The sequence below is a fragment of the Macaca mulatta genome, chromosome 1 (assembly GCF_049350105.2).
Source record: "Macaca mulatta isolate MMU2019108-1 chromosome 1, T2T-MMU8v2.0, whole genome shotgun sequence".
Classification (NCBI taxonomy): domain Eukaryota; kingdom Metazoa; phylum Chordata; class Mammalia; order Primates; family Cercopithecidae; genus Macaca; species Macaca mulatta.
In genome coordinates, this window is record NC_133406.1 from 20,790,425 (window position 1) to 20,812,720 (window position 22,296).

The 22,296-nt window shown below is 39.2% G+C and overlaps 1 protein-coding gene across 1 annotated transcript; it reads left to right on the top strand.

The window, feature by feature from the left end:
* Positions 1 to 11,250: 11,250 nt before the first annotated feature.
* On the top strand, positions 11,251 to 19,180 carry RGS4 (regulator of G protein signaling 4). The gene is made up of 6 exons (XM_001082467.5): positions 11,251 to 11,372; positions 11,631 to 11,907; positions 14,749 to 14,853; positions 15,159 to 15,220; positions 15,814 to 15,980; positions 16,663 to 19,180. The coding sequence occupies exons 1-6, from the start codon at positions 11,315 to 11,317 to the stop codon at positions 16,900 to 16,902; spliced, it is 909 nt and encodes a 302-aa protein (XP_001082467.1). The 5' UTR covers positions 11,251 to 11,314; the 3' UTR covers positions 16,903 to 19,180.
* The last annotated feature ends 3,116 nt before the right edge of the window (positions 19,181 to 22,296 follow it).

Here is a 22,296-nt window from a genome sequence, read left to right on the forward strand (position 1 = left end):
GTGGAGGAGGTTTTTCCTTCTAGTAGAAATGACTTGGGTATCAGGAAGCACAGATAATTTAAAGAGAAAAATATTTTAGAGTGTTTGTGAAGGGAGTAGAAATTAATGTAGAATAGTACTTGGATGTCATGTTTTGGATAGTCTTAGCTAAGAAATTTGAACTTTATTTTGGAGAAACTTAGTAGTATTAGCTTTTTGAGGCAGAGTATGACAATAGTTTAATTAGAAAGAGGGAGTCAACATGGAAGTCCATTTAGAATATTATTGCTGTTTTGTAGACTAGCAGTCATCATTTTTTGTTTGTAAAAGGCCAGAAAGTAAATATTTTAGACTTTGTGAGTCATATGGCCTGTGTTGCAACTTCTCTACTCTGCCATCATAACATGAAAGCAGACATAGACAAAAAATTAAATAAATTGGCATAACTATGTTCCAATAAAACTTTAGCACTTTCAGAGAATGTCCTGAGGGAATGGAAAACTCCCCTTGACTTCCTTCCCTCCAGTGGCTTCATGTCACTCTGTACTATGCACTAACGTTCTGCATGAAGACTTCCTTTAAAACACGGTCATTTCTGCTTAAAAGAGAAATGATGACATCTGTTCCAGGGGAGAAAGTCTAAAAAGTAAAGAGAGTCTAAACTAGGGCAGTGAAGGATGGAGAGGAGGAACAGAGTGAGAAACACTGATAGAGGGTGGATTTACGGGAATAAAGAACACTAAAGGCAGAGTAGCTTTGAGAGGGGGAAATCATTTCAATTTTGAACATATTGAGTTTGATGTGAAAGGCAAATGAGATAATGTAGTAAAAGGTGCTTCACAAACTGAGAAGTGAAATGGAAGGGTTGTTTTAAAAGGAAATGACTGAAACAATTTTATGACTCAACCCAAACCCAATCAACACTCCTGCAAAAACAATCAAAGCGCATCAGCTATACAGATTGTGGGACAGTCCTATTAAATTTCTAGGTCAGCATCATGGCATTATGATATTATTTTTATCACTACTATTTCCTTTGAAATGAAGGGCAGCTGTTCCTATAGACTGATGTAGGTGAATACATTTACCTGTTTACACATGAGCCTAGATAGAACTGCTAAAACAGTTGCAAAGCTATTTGTCTGCAAATCTTTAGTGGGTGAGATTTTTAGTTCAGGAGTGAGGGATAAAATTTGATAAACCCTCCTCAGCTTGGTTCTCCTTATTAGGTTTTTTTTAGTGTTTCTTTAAAACTTGACCTTTATAGAAACAGATAAGATTATTTCTTCATACCTTAATTATCAAGTCAAACGATAAGTTAAAAAATGCAGCTTTTAAAGATTTGTACTCATAGGAATTCATTTACTGGGAGGAACTACTGTATGAATTTGTCAAACTTAAAGAATTGTCTTTTCCTTTTTATCTTGCCTTACTTTTACTTTTTAGTTATATTAATGCCAGTTGAAGACTGAAGATTAAAGTCATTAGATAATTCACTGACACCAGAGACGTTGACTCCATCATCTTGCTTCCCTGAAAGGAAGGAAGCAATGTACACATGCTAACTATTTTTAGAACGAGCAAGCTCATGAGATAGGAAACTTCTAATAACTTATTATGGCTAGGCAGAGAAGCAAAACCAGCAACAGGTAGCATTACATGGTGGTTAAGAGCCTGGCTTCTGGAGCCAAGCAGGTTGAGCTTGCCCTGTTATTTCTTAGCTATGTAACTGTTGAGCAAATCACTTAACTTCTTTGTGCCTCAGGTTCATCATTTGTTAAATAAGAAAATAATACCTGGTCAGGTGCAGTAGCTCACGCCTGTAATCCCAGCACTTTGGGAGGTCGGGGCGGGTGAACCACTTGAGGTCAGGAGTTCAAGATCAGCCTGAGCAACATGGTGAAACCCCATCTCTACTAAAAATACAAAATTAGCCAGACATGGTGGTGCACGCCTGTAATCCCAGCTACTTCGGAGGCTGAAGCAGGAGAATCACTTGAACCCGGGGGTGCAGAGGTTGCAGTGAGCAAGATCATGCCATTACACTCCAGCCCAGGCAACAAGAGCAAAACTCCATCTCAAAAAAAAAAAAAAAAAAGGGAAAGAAAAGCATATATATATGTGTGTGTATATATATATGTATATACGTGTGTGTGTGTATATATATGTGTATATATATATATGCTCCAGAGTGCATAAGAGGTAGCAGTTCATTACCACTGGGGACAGAGGAAAAGAGAGCTTGACAGCAGGGTATTGTGAGAAGAATATTTCAGGTTGATGGCAAATAGTAGGGGAAATACATAAATGTGTAATAATACCTATCCTGTAAATAATATATAGGAGATTTATTATTGTGCCCTATAAGGACTAGCTATTATTATGAGTTGCTGAGAGCAACAGAACAGTGCAAACCTAAAGGATGGGCCAAGGGTTTAAATGTTACAGAAGAGTGGCTAAGATTTCAAAGCTCAGTGCATGTGGCAGAGGCATGGTGGAGGGTGTGCCCAGGTTCATATATTGCATTAAATGTGAGAAACCCTGGACTATGAACCAAGAAAATGCAAAAGCCGGAAGTGATGGAGGAAACGAGACACAATAATGAAGATATGGAGAGGAGAGTGTGGGCCTAGAGTGAAGCTTTTCACTCCAGTACGTCTTTTGAAGGCCCAGCTCTCTTCTCTCTCAGGGGCTCCTTCATCTGTCATAGAGTCCACAGCTTTTAAGGGCCAACATTTGAAGTCAGCCTGGTTCTCTTGTTTGAGCTGGATAGAACATTTTAGAGCACCGTCTATTCTTAAAGAGGAAGTTTAAAAATAAAAGAATCTTGAAGAGGAAAAAATGTAGACACTCAATCTAACCTTTTCATTTTACCAGCCAAAGCTAAATAGAATGCAGGTTACCTGTTTTTCAGTCAGGCACCATCATTTCCTAATTGCTATAAAATTTATTATTGTTGTTGTTATTATTATTATTTGCCATAAGAAGCTTCCTGTATTCTTTTAATATAACAAAAACACAATTCACAAGCATTATAAAACCCATGGTGTCTGACTATTATAAAACGTAAGTGGCGCACACTTGTCCCAGCTACCGGGGAGTCTGAGGAGGGAGGATCACGTGAGCCCAGGGGATCAAGGTTGTGAAGAGCTATGATTGTGCCACTGCACTCCAGCCTGGGTGACAGGGCAAAACCCTGTCTCTAATTTTTTTTTTTTTTAAACTAACCTGATTTTATTACAGAGATTCCAGAGACAGCTACACGTAAAAGGGTGATATGCCCCAGATTAGCTACCCAGGGAGGCGGCATGCCAACTTAGGTGGTGTCACCACTACTAAAAATTCTCCAAGGCAATCAAAACTGAGAACCTCCTAGGAGCTTAGCATTTTGCAAAAGCAGCATAAAACACTTAAACAAGTCGCAGTTGTGTTGGAATGGGAAGGCCTGGAAATATAAACCAAACAGTGTATTGTCTAAATTGATAGAGATTACAATTGTCTGAAAGAAAAAGTTGACTTTTAACTAGAGTTCAGAGTAGGTTTACAGAAGAAACTCTTAAATTGGGTTCCAGTGGATTTGTCAATGCTTTGGAAGCTGGTGGGGTGGGAGGGTTGGAGCGGGCATAAAAAGTCATGTTGGTGTGCTCTGCTCAAGTCTCCATTTTGTTTCCTCTCCCTCTTTTCAATGCCATGTCCCATTATTTCACTATGGGCTTCCCTTTATCCAGGATCAATAAGCCACCTCCTGGTTGTCTTTTACCTACTTCTCCACCTCACTATGGAATCTTCTCTGGCTAGCTCCTGTGCTTGGGATCTTTCACTGGCACTTTTCTGATGCCTTGATTCCAGCTTTACTCCTAAAACTTAAAGGCTGAGGGGCCACACCAGGACAGTGGTAGGGATGGGAATGGGGGTCTTGTAACATACTACATAAACTACACGAAACTCAACATATTTGCAAGACTCAGTTCACATCCATGAGGATCTCATGCTTCTGCCTCCTGCTCCCCTAGCACACGTGATTATCTCTATTTGGAAATGTCTGGCATTTTTGGTGAAGTGAATGTTTCAATAACTTTCTCCATCAGAACAAAAGCTCTTTAAGGTTAGGGATGGGATCATATTCACCTGTCTTGTCCTAGTCCCCACCATCCCTTATCTAGACAATTGCTACAGTTTCCTACACACTCTCCTAACCTCTTGCAGTCTATTTTTCATAAAACAGCTAGAGAACTTTGAGATGTAAGTCACAAAATAGAACATGTCGCTCCTTACCATTGTTTTTGAAATAAAGTTCAACCCCCTTACCAGGGTTGACAAGGCCCTGCAATGATCTGGTCCCGTCAAAAATTCTTCAGCCTTAACACATGCTATTCTTCTGTATACTCACTGCATTCTAGCCATTGTGGTTTCTATGCATCAAATTTTTTTTCGGTCCCAGGACTGTGCACATCCTTTCTTCTGGGTAGAATGCCCCTTGATTTGTATAATTAGCACCTTCTTCATCATTTAGGTCTTAGTATAATGACTACCTTCTTAGAGAAGCTCTGCTTCTTCGTCCTATAAAAAAGTAAAATTCCTTACCCTGTTATTTTTTGAGTAATCCGTGTTTTATTCTGTTAAAGTACTTATCACAATTTATCATTATTTTATTTACAGTCATGTGTCACATCACAATGTTTCAGTCACGGATAGAGCACAAATGTATCTGGCCCCATAATATTATAAAAGAGCTGAAACATTTCTATTAACTAGTGATATCACAGCCATCATAACTTGTAATGCAGGACATTACCTTTTCTATGTTTAGATATGTTAGATACACAAATATATTTCATTGTGTTGTAATTTCCTACAGTATTCAGTAGAGTAACATGCTGTACAGGTTTGTGTCCTAGGAGCAACAGGCTATACCATATAGCCTGGGTGTGTAGTAGGCTATAACCATCTAGGTTTGTGTAAGTACATTCTATGATATTCCCACAATGATGAAATCACCTAATACACATTTCTCAGAATGTTTCACTGTTGTGAAGTGACCCATGACTGTATTTTCCTATATACTTGATATTTTTGTGCATCTGCCCATGAGAATGTAGTGTAAGATCAAAGGATGCAGGAATGGGTTCTATCCAGTGTAGTACCCACTACACTAGTGGATGTCAATATGTATTTGTTAGATTAATATCTCAAGAACAAGCACCTTTCTCAGACACATAGAAGACGCTCAATATAAATGTTGAACTGAACGTTACTGGCAAATGTAACATGATCAGATGTAAAGAGGAGCAAAACAGAGGTCTGGCTCAAACACCATACTTCCAGAGTGCATAACAGGTAGCAGTTGATTACCACTGGGGACAGAAGAAAAGAGAGCTTGACAGCAGGGTATGGTGAGAAGGACATTTCAGGTTGACAGCACAGAGTAGGGGAAATACATAAATGTGCGGGAATATTCAGTGGTCTGGGATGACTACAGAGTAGAATATAATGAAGAAAAGAGTGGAAGGGAAAGATGGAAAGTTGGACTGGGATTGAATTATGAAAGTGCCAGAATGTTATGCTAAGGAATCTAGATTTTAAAATGTGAGGGCAAATTGAAGTCCAGGGCATGTTAGAAAACTAGAGGTCATAAAGTTTACCTAATTTACCAAGATTTCCTAGAGGATCTAGAATTGGAATCCAGATCTGCCTCTCTGTAAAGTTCAAGCACTTTCCATGACACCATACTGTTTCTTTCCACCCGCACAATGCAAATGAATTCTTATGAAACTGCTATTTCTATTCAGGGCTAAATGCTTCAGAAAAAAGATTTAATCTTTGGGATAATGCTATTTTGGGTTTTCTCCTACTTCTTGGGAAAAAAGGGTTTTTTTCCCCTAGCTAATTAAGTGTGGTATTGTTCTTCCAGGGAAATCAGTGATGCATCGACTGCTGCTATCAAATGTCAGGGTTAGAGTTCCTGATTTATTGCATGTGCCCGCAAAGCTTGGTGCAGAGAATCAGACACATTTCCCAAAAGTGAGACATATTGGGAAGTCCCCGTTTACCTTCCTGGTATACAGCCCCATATGTTTGCTTTTTAGTCCTGAAAATCAATAACTGAACTCTCATTGATGTCTAGGCCATTGTAGTAAATAAAGAAGGAGGGAGGCTTCTGAGAGCTGAGAGGAAATTGTCATTTGAAGTGGTGCAAGCACAGCCTGCGGCTGAGCCTTGGCCTACATCCTGCCCAAGTGGAGGAGCAGTGCCCCATTTAACATCTGGTAGAAGTAAAGGACACAACTCCTGCCACAATGACTTATTTCCTTGTATTTGATACTGTCAATCCTTGAGAAATGTTTTCTTTTGTTCTCCCTGAGCAAAGGCTGGAAAAATTCCAAATTTACCTGGAGACCACACATAGTTCACATCCTGCTGTGTGGTTGAATATCTGTCCCCCAGTAGGAAACAGTTCTTCTAAAGCTTGTTGTCAACAATACCTTCCAGATGTTAGCATTTTACAGTTTAAGGAACTTAAAATAGCCTTCAAACTTTTTGCCAGTTTCTCTCATATCCAATCTATTCTTTTACTCTGCCTCCCAAGCTTTCTTTCTAGAATAGCAACCTGATCGGCTTAAGTACCTGAACTACCTCTTCTCCCCCATCAACTACAGAGTAAATTCTGGTCTTCAGAGTAACAAGAAACACACTTTAGTTCTCAGCGTATCCATGCACTTTCATTTATCTCTCCTTCTCTCTCAAAGCTGCAGTAGGGGTGAAGATGTGTGATACATTTTCTCTTCCATCATAAGGGTCACAACCAACACTCCTATAATAAAAGGTTAATAAGAAAAAAACATAACAAATTTATTTAATCCAAGTTTTACATGAAATGGGAGTCTTCAGAAATGAAGACCCAAAGACCCAGGGGAAACTGTCTGTTTTTATGCCGAAGTTCGATGAAGAATGGATAGCCTGTAGCCATGTAGATTAGACAAAAAGATATGAGTTAGTGGTAATGGACTCAGGGGGAAACACAGCAAGGCCTGTCCAGATTCTTCTTGATCTCTCTCTCTGTGTAGCATTCCTTCCTCCTGAGTATGGGGCAGGACTCTTTCACAATGAGGGTCTTCAAGGGAGAAGGGAGAGAGTGGCCTTTCTAGGTTTTATGGCTTACTTCGGGGAAGAGGAGTTCTAGTTTCTATGACCCATCTTGGGGAAGAGGAATTCTGGTTTCTGTGACTTGTTTTCGTGAAGAAAGAGTAGTAAGAGGCAGAGGGCAGGAGATGGTCAGGAAGAGACTTGGCTGCTTCTGAGGGCTTCCATTCTCCTTTAGTTCCAAGTACTTAGCATGCCAAAGCACCATACTTTGGCATACAGTTTCCTGAGCTCTAACACTGCAATCATGCTAAACTCCTCTATGGCCTTCAAACATTGCACTTGCTTTTATTCTTTATGGTTCTGATGACCTAGAGGTCAATAGCAAAGACCCTGGAGTCAAACTGAGCTGGCATCACATTACCACCATTTAATCAATGTTTAAGCTCAGGTAAGTACTAAAGTCCTCTATGCTTCATCTGCAAAATGAGAATCATTGAAGAACGTTCTCTCAGGATGGATCATGAGGAATAAGTGAATTAATTGGCATAAAGTGCTTAAACCAGTGCCTTGCTCAGTTAGTGACCAATAAAATAATCTGCTATTACTCTACCCACTATTGTGATGCTCTTCTCTTCTTTGTACAACGACTGCATCTCTAGTTTCCATTTTAGGGTCTCCTTGTGAAAAACCACTCCAGATTCAAAAGGTTGAGTTTAATCTCTATCTTCTGTGCTTTCCTGGAGTTTTGTAAAGTAAATCTTCACTTGACATCATGGATAGGTTCTTGGAAACTACAACTTCAAATGAAACGACATAACTAAACCATTTTTTTTCCCATCAACGTTATAATGAAATGACATTGATGATAATGAAATGACATGATGGCATTCAAGGACCTGCTGTACATTGTTTCACTTAAAGTCACAGTTTTCAATAACCTACTGAGGACATTGAGGACTTACTATGTAATAATAAATATATGTATAATTGACGAAACAGGATTCAAACTGCTAACTCTGCTACCTGGTCTCCCTGCTTCCACACTCTGCCCACTCATCTCAGTCTTTCTTTCACAAGAGTCAGAATGATCAGATGATGCCCCTTCTCTGCTTCTGTTTCTTCCGTGGATTTCCACTGCACTCTGATAAAGTCCAGCCTCTTGACCACAGCCTACAAATCCTTGCAGGATCTATCGTCTACCTTTCCATCTCCTTTTATGCTACTTTCATCTTGTTCTCAATTCTCCCGCTGGCCCCCTCTTGTTCTTTCCCAATTTTTTTTAATTTTTAGATTTGTGTATATTTATGGGTTATAAGTGAAATTTTTTTACATGCATAGATTGTATAGTGGCAAAATCAGGGTTTTTAGGGTATTCATCACCTGAATGATGTACATTGTACCCCTTAAGTAGTTTCTCACCATCTGCTGACTTCTTGCCCCTCATCCTTCTGGGGCTCCATTGTTTATCATTCCACACTCTATGTCTATGTGTACACATTATTTAGCTCCTACTTATAAGTGATAACATGCAATATTTGTCTTTCTGTGTCTGATTTGTTTTACTTACGATAATGGCCCCCAGTTCTATCTAAGTTGCTGCAAAAGGTATGATTTCATTCTTTTTTATGGCTATGTTCTTTCCCAATTTAGATAAAGAACACTGGCACTTGCTCTTACTTCTATTTGGAATACTAATTCCTAGGCTTCTTGCGTTGCTTTCTCCTTCTCACCCATCAAATCTCATTTGAGATACCACCTCTTCAAAGAGGCCTTTCCTGACCACCTTGGCTAAATTAGCCCTTCACCATCTGATTACTCTCTAGCACATCACCTGCCCATTTTATTCATGGTACAGGTCAAAATCTGGAATCACCTGATTTGTTTGTTTTCTGACTCCTTCTACTGGGATGAAACTCTACTACAGTGGAGATTTTGTCTGCTTGTTCACCATGCTAAATACAGTTCTTCAAAGAGTACTTGACACAAACTAGGTAGTCAAAAGATATTTCTTAAACAAATGCATAAATAAAAAGTAGATCTTTTGAGAGTAAATCTCTTCCACACTACCAGAGTCATTCAGGAATGACAAATCACAGAATAACAGAATTTGGTGCTTTGTGCATATCAGAGAAAGAAAGTGGAAGGTTGTCAAGGTATCATGATGTACCAGTCCTCGCCTCCTCAAACACAATCTGCAAGTCCCACAGTGAAAAAATAAGTTAACTCATGTGAAGCATTTTACAAACACTTTTAAAAAAGTTTTAAAACTCCTAGGAAAGCAAGATTTAATAGTCAAAGAAGTGAGTAAATATGAAATGCCTGAACAGAGTAATGAGCTAAGCACAAAGTTAGAGACCTGGTTTTAATAGGGAACCACCACATTGAGGTCTGCAGCAACTCCTGCTTTCACAGAGCAAGAAATTGGGCAAGTGAACACTCCTTGAATAAAATATGTAAAATTAATTTTGGCTTATGTTCTATACTGTGTATAATAGAATGATAAAAATTATTTGATTAGCACTTCACTTTGTAGTTTAGAAATATCTCTATTTACATAGTTTATCTCATTTGAAAAGACGGTTGAGTGATAGGGTAGCATGGTGGACAATCCACATAACTGAGTATCGAGACACCTGTATGTGGACCCAGCTCTGTTAGTGAGAAGCTGTAACCTCAGCAAGCCACTTTCTCTTTCTGGGTCTCTATTTCCTTTTTGATGAAATAAGGGCGTTAGGCTACATTGCCTTTAAAGTCCCATTTTGTCTTTAAAGTCCCATCTATTGCAGTGATTTATATTTAACTCATGACAAATCAGGCTTCTCTTATTCTAAGTCCAAGAGATAAAGCTCTTATTGTGGAATTTCAGGCATCAGTAAACCTTTTCGGGTCCTCACTTATGTTCCTAAAATCAATCTGTTTGAGTGATCACTCTTTTAGGTGTCCATGTAAACAAAGAAGGCTGTGGTCTTTCTTTGAGTGACCTTCTTTCCCTTTTAATTAGTGTGTCCTCTTTAATGTCAGTTCCAACTGATTCCTCTCCCTGGTCCATCTTCCTTGGTCTAAGGGCCTCCCTAATTTCACATTGCACTGCAGTTCCTTCCACACCACCATCAAGAATGGCTGTCAACATTCACTTGTTCTATGTTATAATTCAAGGAAGAGTTGCCCAGTATCTACTCTAATAAATGTCTTTCTATCTTTATGGGCGGCTAGAGGCTTTTTCCTATAATTTAAATGCATCTTCGGTAGATTATGGTCCCTCCACCACCTTACATTTGTCTGCTGTCTCCTTGCTCTGCTAGTCATGGAAGGTGTTGGTAGTGGGAGCAGTGTGGGATGTTCAAGGGCACGTATTGGGTCGGGCCATGTATGGGCATTGCTTTGTGACATTCTTTCTATATTTTTGGTATTTTGCATTTCACTGGAACCTAACTATTTTTCATCTCTTCCACCTAAACCATTTGATGCCTCTGTTTCTTAAATATAAAGTACAGCTCACTGTAGCCTATGATCAGGAACCTATCTGCTCTCAAAATGAAAGCTGTTTTGGTCAGATCTAGCAATTAATTCTCTTCTTCCACTTATAGCTTTCCTCTGTAACTCTGGTGTAGGTATTTGATATATGGCTATAAGATGTGAAACACCTGAATGATTCTCTCCATGCAGGCGTTTCAGTTTATGATATTGTACGTAAAAGATACTAATTGTTCAGGTGTTCAGAAACACCTATAGGGCTTAATATTCTTAACGATTCGTTTTAAGGCTGGTGATACGCAAAGCAAACTACGTATTTTTCTGCCTGCTCTGTCTCTTTCTCTCTACATCCCTCTTTCTTTATCTTTTGAAATATCAGTTTGGAGACTTAGAATTACATAAGACATAAACCCATTTGATATAAGAATTGCTGTGTATATTTGCTCACCTACTCCCTCCTTTGGTCCTCAAGCTGCTGGTTTAGACTTTTTACAGGACACAGGCATGTAAAGGAGAAACTGTCAGTGCTAGGCTGAATTCTGTTGTTACCAAGATTTCTAGAAAAGTATTCCTCAGTCAGGTTGATTACGGATATAGCAAATCTATTTTTCCTAGGGTAGTTTCTCTATGCAGCCGGGCTTATAACTGTCTGTCATCCAGCTATTTCTCTCCACCTTCTTGTTTGCATAACAACCAAGGCAACTTCTGCAAATCACTGCGTGGAGACGATGATCCTGCCAGCTCCCTTTTGGAAATCGTGAGGATCAGATCTGGGACCATGTATCATATGATGCTTCTAATCCAAAAGAGGAAGGGCACTGGGAGTCAGCTCCTAAGTAAGCTTCAGAATTCCTGCTGGTACTTTTCCTTCCAGGAAGCAACTTTCCTTGATATTGTTTTTTACAGAAATATGAATGAATACTATATTTTGCAGCATTGTACACTTTTTTCCTTTTCTAGAAATTCTAAACCTCTGACACTGGTAGAGACATTGAGTACATTTTTTTCCATATCCCTACTTTGCTGAAGGATTTTCTCTGCTCGTTCACTTAGCATTGCTGATGCGTCAGTCTTTTCCTCCTCATCTCTTTCAGGGGCTGGAGAGGCAGAGGGAGACAGAGGAGCTGGTACTGCAGAGCTGTCGTCTGATTGGCTGGACCGTCGTAGCTGGGCTATAAAAGAGACCCCTACAGGCTTAGGAGGAAGACGCTCAGAGGATTCTGAAAATATCTTTACCGGAGAAGAGGCAAAGTACGCTCAAAGCCGAAGCCACAGCTCCTCCTGCCGCATTTCTTTCCTGCTTGCGAATCCCAAGCTGTTAAATAAGATGTGCAAAGGGCTTGCAGGTCTGCCGGCTTCTTGCTTAAGGAGGTAAGATTGCTTTCAGTCATTAACCGTATTAAACTTTTGGATAGACTTTCTCAGTTATTTACATGTTGTACTTACTAACCTAGTTCTGTGCAATTAGAAACAGTGTGGTCAGGAGAGCACGACTTTCTAACTTTCCTCCAAGACTAGCTAGATACTGTGACTTAAGACATGTGCTCCCCAAATTTCAGTCCTTATGTATTGTTTCATGTGACCTCAGTTTTGAGAACTGTTCTTTAAGCCAGGTCTAAGCAAGCTAGTTTTAATTAAGAAGTGAGATGAGGCTTGAGGCTATGTATAGTGGTCTGCAATATCTCCATCTGTGATTACTGCTGTTATTTAAGCATCCCTGGAGTACATAGAAGCCTGGGTCTGGGTTTTCTGATTGTATGCTACATCTTGTTTCAGGAAAGGTACCCCAGAATGAGGTTTGGCTCCATCATCAGAAAGGCACTATGCTTTCTGTGTAGTGCTGCAGTATCTTTCACTCTCTATGTTCTTATAAGCAAATGTTACAATAAGATATGAGTTCCAAAGCCAGATCTTCCTTATCTCTCTGCCCCATCTCTAGTTCTTAAAGTGTCTTATATGAGTGTGGTTGAGAAGTATTGATCATTACAAATCAGTTAACAGTTTTGTAGATCTCACCTTAAAGATATTGTTTTGTTAATATACTCTCTTGATTTTTTAAAAAGACTTTACAGACATACAGCTATTCATTTGTTTTTCGTTTGTTCAAAAAAGGTATAAACAAATGCATTCAGAGAATGATCGTATAGTAGTCAGTTGAAAATTAAACACAAAATGAGTGCATATTACATTACTTAATCTTGCAGTTAAAGGTAAAAAGTCAATCTAAAGGTATACTACCTGCTTTCTTATCGCGCTGCAAATAGAAATTACCCCAAATTTTATTTTGGAAATAGTCTCAGAAAACATAATTTTTTATGTACTATTAAAACATTTACTTTTCAAATATTCTGTCATTCAGGAGTATGGAAGTATCTATGGCTTCTTTAAAATGAAGCAGGAGGGTCTGGCAGAGAGTATCTATGAAATAAGTTCCTCTGACCTTCACGCTTAATTTTCTGAATGGAGTGGAGCAAATTACTTCAAGCTTCAGTTAACTTACATATGAAATGAACTATACAAAAATACAAGAGTGTCAGGAGAAAGTTATGTCCTGGTAAATATTTTGCAAAACAGATAAAAGTTAATACTAGAGCTCTGTCCTCAAAGAGTTAAGCAGCTAATCTAAGGAGGTAAACTCTATGTCAGCAGAATGAACTGCCCTTCCCTTTCCTCACCAGTAAATTGCAAATCGTCTAGTCCAACATCTTTGCCACCAGTGCCTGAGGCTCCACAGGAGCCATCGCCTGCTCAAGGTCACATAGGTTGGTGGGTGAATTAGGACCAAATCTAGATTTCCTGACTCCAATAACTTCTGAAGTCATTTTGGTTTTTATTTTTATGTTTTTTTTTTTTTTAAATAAGAATACTTGCTAAGCACACTTAGCCCCTGCATTGATCAACAACTCTCAGATCTCAGGTGGATCCAGCACATAGAAATATGAATTCATTTCTATTTGGACTTCATGATATACTTATATTATCACCTTGGAATCACCCTAACATTCAGGATTATATCCTGTTATCATCAAAAAAGATGTTGCATCCCCTGAGCAGTCATCAGTCAGGGAAGCAGAGGAAGGAAAGTAATCTTGCAAGGAAGAGAAAATACTATTTAAGGGGCAGTCAGAGAACATAATGGAATTCAAACTTTCTGGGAAAACCTACATACATAAATGTATTAGGGGCTATGTTAAATGTCTTTCTGTCTTTGAGGCTTTATTTTCCCCACTCCAAATAGACACATTTAGTTATTCATTTCTCTTAAAATGGTATTTCTATTTTTAAATTATTTCTTGGCCTTTTTAATAAAAGAGATGCAAGCAAGAGGATATTTAATAAAAAGTAAGAGAGTTGAGCTTAAGGCTTATTAAAAGACCCCCTTTTTCTAGTTAGTCAGGAGCCCTATTGTGCCAGGCTACCTATTAAATGGTGGCAATAAATGGTGGAAGCTCAGTGATGACTCTAGCCTGCTTCTCCTAATAGCTTTTAAGCCTCAAATGCCCTTTAGAGTGTGTATGTCCTTTAAAGTAGCATTAAAAAGGAAAGCAGCAGCAGCAGATACTGTCTGGAAAGAAGCCCCAAGGGGCTGAGGTTTCAGCTTTTGGGCATTTGCTTTCACCGTCCCATGTTCCATTTCCCTCTGCTGGGGCTGCGCACCTCAGTGTATTCTTCCTCTATACCTCATAGCAGGAACTGCGTGGCCCCCACATACATGACTGGAACTGAATAGACTTTTACAGTTCCCTCTGCCTGCAGGGGAACAGATGGAAATAGCAATCACCTGCCAGAAGGTGGCGTGCAGCAAGGATGTGCATCTTTTGCCGCTACTGCTTTCCAACTCCTAAAAATTACTCAGAGATCACTCATGTTTTCAGTGATTCAGGTTCTACTGAAGATACCAAAGGTATTCTGTTGGTCAAAATGACAGGCATATAAAGGCTTCTGAGGTTTCTGAGGTAAACTGAAGGGTCAGAATTCCAGTTGTGAATGAAGGAACTAGTGTTACGACTCTGCCTCAAGGTTTTGTAGCAAGTCGTAGGGAACCAAAAGAGGAATCTTGTTTTCCTGAGAGTTCATGCCAACTCCAACTCCCATTCCCTAAACTGTCTCTGAGCCATAGACTAGTAATGGACTCTTCAAGCTCTATCATTAGGTATCTTTTAAAGAAAGCTGGTTATCACTATTTATTCATTATTTTTATCTTCTGTGCAGTGCAAAAGATATGAAACATCGGCTAGGTTTCCTGCTGCAAAAATCTGATTCCTGTGAACATAATTCTTCCCACAACAAGAAGGACAAAGTGGTTATTTGCCAGAGGTAAGAGAAAAGGCCTTGGTGAAGATCTACTGAGTATTAACTATCTGATGATAGAGATGTTCTGTAAGAGGGAAGTTGTGCTCCTAGTTAAGCCAGATTTGGATCAAGATAGCCTCCATTTTCATGGAGATCTTAACTACATTTGAAATGTCTATACATTTAGTGAAAAACTGCCCTCATCAATAACATATTTTGTCATAATGATGGAAAATAAAATCTCTGCCTTTATTCGGGATCTTAGATTTCTTACCCCAATTTTTTATCATGACATTCCAATTATTCTGTTTCTCTCTATTTTTTTCTAGGGTAAGCCAAGAGGAAGTCAAGAAATGGGCTGAATCACTGGAAAACCTGATTAGTCATGAATGTAAGTCTGACAGCAACCTGGGATGAGGTACTCTGGATAAGACAAGTTACATTATGCCGGTCTAATAGAAACTGCAGCAAGGCCTGGCTTCTTTCTGATGTTCAGACTCAGGAGACTCTTTAGGTCTTAAATTCAGTCTGTTTATAATTTTAATATGCCCTAGAGCCTTGTGATATACAATGAAAAGTTTAAGCAGGAACCATGTGGAAAACCATCTCTCTCATCACAAGGAAAAAGGGAAGAGAGAGAAAAAAAAATGATAAATATCGATGCCTTCTTGCAAAGTCAATCTCAGTTTCTCTTTCCCAAATCAACCTTGGTAATTGATAGCTGCATAGGTATTTCAGAAACAAAATACTTTCTTGAAAGAGGCTTCCAACTTGGGTAAGAATCATTAGGTAGAACTGGGATCCACTAGATATCAAACACAGATTAGGTTTACCTGACTCCTAAGTGACTTGAAAAAAGTGGGGGAAAAAGGAATTGCTTGAACCTACGCTTTATCCCCCAAGTACCTCAGCTTTATGTGAAATATCATATCCAAGAGGCTAGCCAGTGTGATGACAACTGTGGTCCTTTCTTCTGTATCATAGGTGGGCTGGCAGCTTTCAAAGCTTTCTTGAAGTCTGAATATAGTGAGGAGAATATTGACTTCTGGATCAGCTGTGAAGAGTATAAGAAAATCAAATCACCATCTAAACTAAGTCCCAAGGCCAAAAAGATCTACAATGAATTCATCTCAGTCCAGGCAACCAAAGAGGTAGGTTTTTTATGGATACATAAAAATTGTACATATTTGTGGAGTATGTGTGATATTTTGATACATGCATACAATGTGTAATGATCAAATCAGGGCAATTGGTATACACATATCTCAAACATTTATTATTTCTATGTGTTGAGAACATTCCATATCTCCTCTTCTAGCTATTTTAAAATATACAATAAACTATTGATAACTATAATCACCCTAATGTGCTATCAAACACTAGAACCTATTTCTTCTACCCAACTTTCTATCTATTCCTTCTACCCATTAGCCAACCTGACCAAAAAGGTAAGCTTTTATGGCAGAGAAATCTCTGGATCTTAGTGAAGGTTCCTAGAATATTGGAGTTGACTATCATAACCTTGACAACTCCAAATAAATCAGTTTTTTAAAAAATCTCTTCTATCCAGGTGACTTACCATAACCTCCCTTCATGAAATTTTCTGATGAATCTCCCCAATTTGTTAGACAGAACGGATCTTGCCGTGCCCACTCTAGAGCAGAATGAACCTTTTATACTCTCGCACATGTGCCGAGGAGGAGCCTAATGTCACTTTTTTTTGCTTCTGAAATACGGAGGGTGCACAGTCACTTACAGGTCACTACAAAGCATAGAGCCTTGCATCCTTAACAGGGATATAGGTCTAATGAAGCCTTGGCCTTTGCCCCTCAGGTGAACCTGGATTCTTGCACCAGGGAAGAGACAAGCCGGAACATGCTAGAGCCTACAATAACCTGCTTTGATGAGGCTCAGAAGAAGATTTTCAACCTGATGGAGAAGGATTCCTACCGCCGCTTCCTCAAGTCTCGATTCTATCTTGATTTGGTCAACCCTTCCAGCTGTGGGGCAGAGAAGCAGAAAGGAGCCAAGAGTTCTGCAGACTGTGCTTCCCTGGTCCCTCAGTGTGCCTAATTCTCACCTGAAGGCAGAGGGATCAAATGCCAAGACTCTATGCTCTGGAAAACCTGAGGCCAAATATTGATCTGTATTAAGCTCCAGTGCTTTATCCACATTGTAGCCTAATATTCATGCTGCCTGCCATGTGTGAGTCACTTCCACGCATAAACTAGATATAGCTGTTGGTGTTTGAGTGTTCATCAGGGTGGGACCCCATTCCAGTCCAATTTTCCTAAGTTTCTTTGAGGGTTCCATGGGAACAAATCTCTAAATAAAGGCCTGGTAGGTCTGGATTTTCAAAGATTGTTGGCAGTTTCCTCCTCCCAACAGTTTTACCTTGGGATGGTTGGTTAGTGCATGTCACGTGACATCCACATGCACATGTATTCTGTTGGTCAGCACGTTCTCCAGACCCTAGATATTTAGATGAGGTTGATCTATGGTATGCGCTTGTGTGTATGTCTATGTCTATATATATTATATTATATATATTACTCAAGTTGGAATATAATATATATTATGTCTATATTATATATAGACATAGACATACACACATATACATTATTTCTGTACATAGATGTCTGTGTATACATATGTATGTGTGAGTGTATGTATACACACACACACACTTTTGCAAGAGTGATGGGAAAGACCCTAGGTGCTCATAACTAGAGTATGTGTATGTACTTACATGCATGTTTTCATCTCTGTTCTTTCATACTACATTTGAACAGGGCAAAATGAATTAACTGCCATGTAGGCTAAGAAAGAAATGCTAACCTGTGGAAAACTGGTTTTGTAAAATTCCATGGATCTTGCTGGAGAAGCATCCAAGGAGCTTCATGCTTGGTTTGACCACTGACAGCCTCCACCTTGAGCACTATTCTAAGGAGCGAATAGCTTAGCTCCTTTGGGCTGGTTTTCACTGATGGCACATTTGAGCTCCTAAGCTGCCAGCCTTCCCTTCTTTTCCTGGGTGCCCAGGGCATGCTTATTAGCAGCTGGGTTGGTATGGAGTTGGCAGACAGGATGTTCAACTGAATGAAGAAATGCAGTTAAGGCCTTGCCAGCAACACCTGCCATAAGTTACTGGCTGAGCGAGGGCACAGAAGTTAAAGGTTACTGTTTTTATCCTCTATCCTCTTTTCCTCTCCTGATCAAGGTGCTCTTCTCATTTTTTCCTGAGAACCTTAACCATCAGATAAGGCTCCTTAGTTTATTGTGGTTGGTTGTTTTTCTTTATAATGGCTCTGGGCTATATGCCTGTATTTATAAACCAGCAGCAGGGGAAAGATCACAGTTTATAAGAGGGAAACAAGTTTTCACAATTTGAAAAGCCCACATAAGTGTTCTCTTTTAAGGTAGAATCTTGTTAATTTCATTCCAAACATCAGGTCTAACAGAGACTGGAGGCATTTCTTTTTAGGCTCTGAGACTAAATGAGAGGAAAAGGAAAGAAAAAAATGATTGTCTAACCAATTGTTAGAATTACTGTTTGAAACTTTTCAAGGCACATTGAAATACTTGAAAACTTCTCATTTGTGTTATTTATGATGTTATTTTGTACGTGTTATTATTATTATATTGTTTTATAAATGGAGGTGCAGGATATCACCTGAATTATTAATGAATGCCCAGGAAGTAATTTTCTTCTCATTCTTCTAAAACGACTGCCTTTGAAAGTGCACACACACATCCACATATACTGCATTCGTTGCTCCAGTATAAATTACATGCATGAGCACCTTTCTGACTTTTAAGCCAATATAATGGGCTGCAAAATGAAGACACCAGAGTGTGTGCATACAAATCTCACTGTATTAAAGATGTAGGTTTTCTAATTGTACCCTTCTTGTCTCTTCGGCAATCTTGCCCTTAATATCCCCGGAGTTCCTCATCAGTGTCATTTTCTGTTATACACAGTTCCACAATTTTGTCTCTAGTTGACTTCAAATGTTTAACTTTATTGGTCTTGCCCTACTATAATTGTCATGACTTTCAGATTGTATCTGAACTCACAGACTGCTGTCTTACTAATAGGTCTGGAAGGTCATTCTGAATGAGAAGTAAATTATTTTATGTAATACATTTTTGAGTGTGTTTTTCAGTTGTATTTCCCTGTTATTTCATCACCATTTCCAATGGTGAGCTTGCCTGCTCATGCTCCCTGGACAGAATACTCCTTCCTTTTGCATGCCTGTTTCTATCATGTGCTTGACAGGCCTCAAAGCTGATGCTTCCAGTGAAACACATGCATCTTAATAATAAGGGTAAATAAACGCTCCATACAAAACGATTTGCTTGGAAACACATTAATGATCCACAGAGACACGCTATGAGAAACATCAGGGTGTAGGGTGACTTTAGAAAAATACTCATACTGAGTCTTTAATCTCTCCTATGCCAGTGAACTCTGGGAAAGAAAGGACAAACTGAATATTGTTTATTCTTTAGTTCATGCCACTGCTCTGCTTGACTCAACTCATGGAACCAAGGCAATCTTAGCTTCAGAGACTGCTAAACAGACTAAGTGATTTGCTTGCAGATTCTCTATCGATTTTCAATGGATAGAGTTCACCTTCTAGAGCCATTCTTTTATTTCCAGTTAACTGTCTGTTTGAGAGATGGTTAGCAGTGGGAAATCGAGAGAGTTGAAAGGAGCTGTAGACTCTTACCCAAACTTCAAAATCCTTCCCTCCCTTTTGTTAATTCTCTTTCCTGGAAAAGAGGTCATAGAACGTTCACATCCTCAGTAATAGGCCTTGCGCTGTGTCTGTTATGTCATGAGACTCCCATTTCCTGACCTTTCTTTCCCATTGGAAGAGTAGTAGTTACAAAGTGTTAAGGTTAGATGATCTTCAACACTTTTGAGTAATAGATCCTTTTAAGGATCTGGTAAAAACTATGGACCGACCTGTCTTTTAAGAAAAAATTGAGAGAGGAATCTAAATCTAAATTTTGTGTGTTTTGAGGGGAAACTCTCAGAATCTCCCCTCAAAACACACAAAACTATCATTCTTCTCTTATACTATAGGTGTGTCAGACTCTCACTGAGTCTGTATAGTTGCTGCTCCCTGTATTTGATAATATCTATCAAGAACTGCAGGGTAATTCAAAGTCACTGCTATTAGCAGCAAGCGTGAGCAGTGTTGGTGTGAGCACCTCCCTCATTCTTTCTTTCTTCTTTACAGTTGTCTGTTAAAGAAATAAAAAAAAAATTGGCTGACCCTTTTTCTGAAGATAATGTATATCAAGGACCACCTTTTGAAAAACGCTTGTTATTGCTTGTTCTGTGAATGGTCTTTATATGAATAACACACTTAATTCTCACAACAAACTTAAGATATCTATGCCAATCACGAGCATTTCCCCTGAAAATTTTTATAGATGGGGAAACTGAGGCACAGAGACATAACTTGCCAAGGTGCCTCAGGCTATATTCTGGCACTCCACGTTAATAATGCATAGATTTTTAAAGTTGGAAATGTGATTACAGAAGTATGAAAGAGGAAAGGGGAAGGAAAATAAATAAAAAAGAAGTATCTTGATGATAAAATCAACTACTTATCAGCCCATGCCAAACATGTGGACAAAAAGAAAAGCATCAGAGCAAAGCCAGTCAGATAAAGCGGCTCATGTAATGAGCCAGACTCAAAAACACATCATAAAACTAAACTGCACCATTTATTTAATTCAGAGGCTGAGTTCAAAACATGAATCTGCTTAGGCCATTAAACCACAAGATGACCAACTAAATTATCTGATGTTTTAATATGCATTGTTTTGCTAATCCAGATGTCACATGGAAATATGACATGAGGAAGGAAAATACTGGGTTTTCTTCTGTTTATTATATAAATTGCAAAAAAACTGATGAGATGACTTAGAATCCATTTAGAATTAGAATACAGTTTTCAAAAATTTTGCTGCCCAGCTAACTCAGTCAGTAGAGCATGAGACTCTTAAAATCTTGCATGCAAAGAGATTATTGGGAGATTTGAGATCAGGAATTATTCTATTTCTAAGGCACCCAAATGGAGGCAAACAATGCCTAGAGAGCGAGCTAGGTTTCCAAAGGAGACTTAAAATTTAACAGTAGGGCTTGGTGCAGTGGCTCACACCTGTAATCCCATCCTACTTGGGAGGCCTAGGCAGGTGGATCACTTGAGGTCAGGAGTTTGAGACCAGCTGGCCAACATGGTGAAACCCCGTCTCTACTAAAAATACAAAAATCAGCTGGGTGGTGGTGGGGCACGCCTGTAATCCCAGCAACTCGGGTGGCTGAGCCAGAATCTCTTGAGCCTGGGAGGCAGAGATTGCAGTGAGCCAAGATCACGCCACTGCACTCCAGCCTAGGGGACAGAGTGAGACTCCCTCTCAAATATATATATATATATATATATATTTAACAGTAGTATCTTATACTATGTCCTGCCTATGCTGAGTGCTTTGCAGCTTTACATTATCTTATTAAATCCTTATAACAAAACTCTAAAGCATATGGTATTAATATAGTTTCATTGTAGATGGGGAAATTTTGATATAGGAGAATTTAAAAATTTACCCAAGATCATATACAAAAGAAGTGGTAGAGCCAAGGTTAAACCCAGAAATTCACCTCCACATGGCACACATTTGAGTACTCTAGTCAAAGAAGCCAGAAAAATAGGGACAAATAGAAAGAAGGAACAAAAGAAAGTAAAGGAAGAATAACAGGAAGAAATGGAAATGGAGAGAAGAGGTAAACAGATGAAAAGACTGGAGAAAAGAAGGGAAGGAAAGAAGGAAAAGACAGCAAAGAAAATGTGGAAGAAAAGGACATGAAAGAGAAGAAGGAAAGGAAATGAAGATACAAGTGGTAGGGAAGGACAAATGCCAAATATGCCCAGGTCCTCATGTCATAAGTCAGCTGTGCCTACCCTAGAGCACCATGCTACTCCTGGCTGGTCTCCATGTCCTACCTGAGCTGGGGCAGGTAAGAAGGTTCCCAAGGACTAGTGAAAAGTAAGTTTTGGAAGCAAGAAATAGACACCAAGGCCAGATTCCTCTCAGAATCACTTTTCTGTATCCTTTTCTTTCTCTAAGTTTGCTAGATATTGAACAATACACAGAGTGACTCTTTTGCTGTTGCTGTTGTTTAACACCTGAAGGAAAAAGAAAAAAGGATAAAGGAATACCTCAACTCTCCTTGATTTTATTTTACCACTGTTTGGGGAGGTATTTTACAGGGAATCTGAGTCAGTCAGTCACTCCAGGAATTACACTCAGACAGCATCCTGGCAGGAAATAGGCACTCGGCACATGGTCCTGGTCACATTGTTCCTGTTCCCCTTCTTGGAGGGGAGCCAATGGTGACGAGAGGGTTTGAGTCAAAGGGAATTGACCCCAAACACACACACACACACACAC

Coding starts and splice junctions, on each gene's coding strand:
- RGS4 (XM_001082467.5), top strand. CDS start 11,315: ATGTATCATATGATGCTTCTAATCCAAAAGAGGAAGGGCACTGGGAGT. Junction 11,908..14,748: donor CCGGCTTCTTGCTTAAGGAG/GTAAGATTGCTT, acceptor TCTTCTGTGCAG/TGCAAAAGATATGAAACATC. Junction 14,854..15,158: donor AAAGTGGTTATTTGCCAGAG/GTAAGAGAAAAG, acceptor ATTTTTTTCTAG/GGTAAGCCAAGAGGAAGTCA.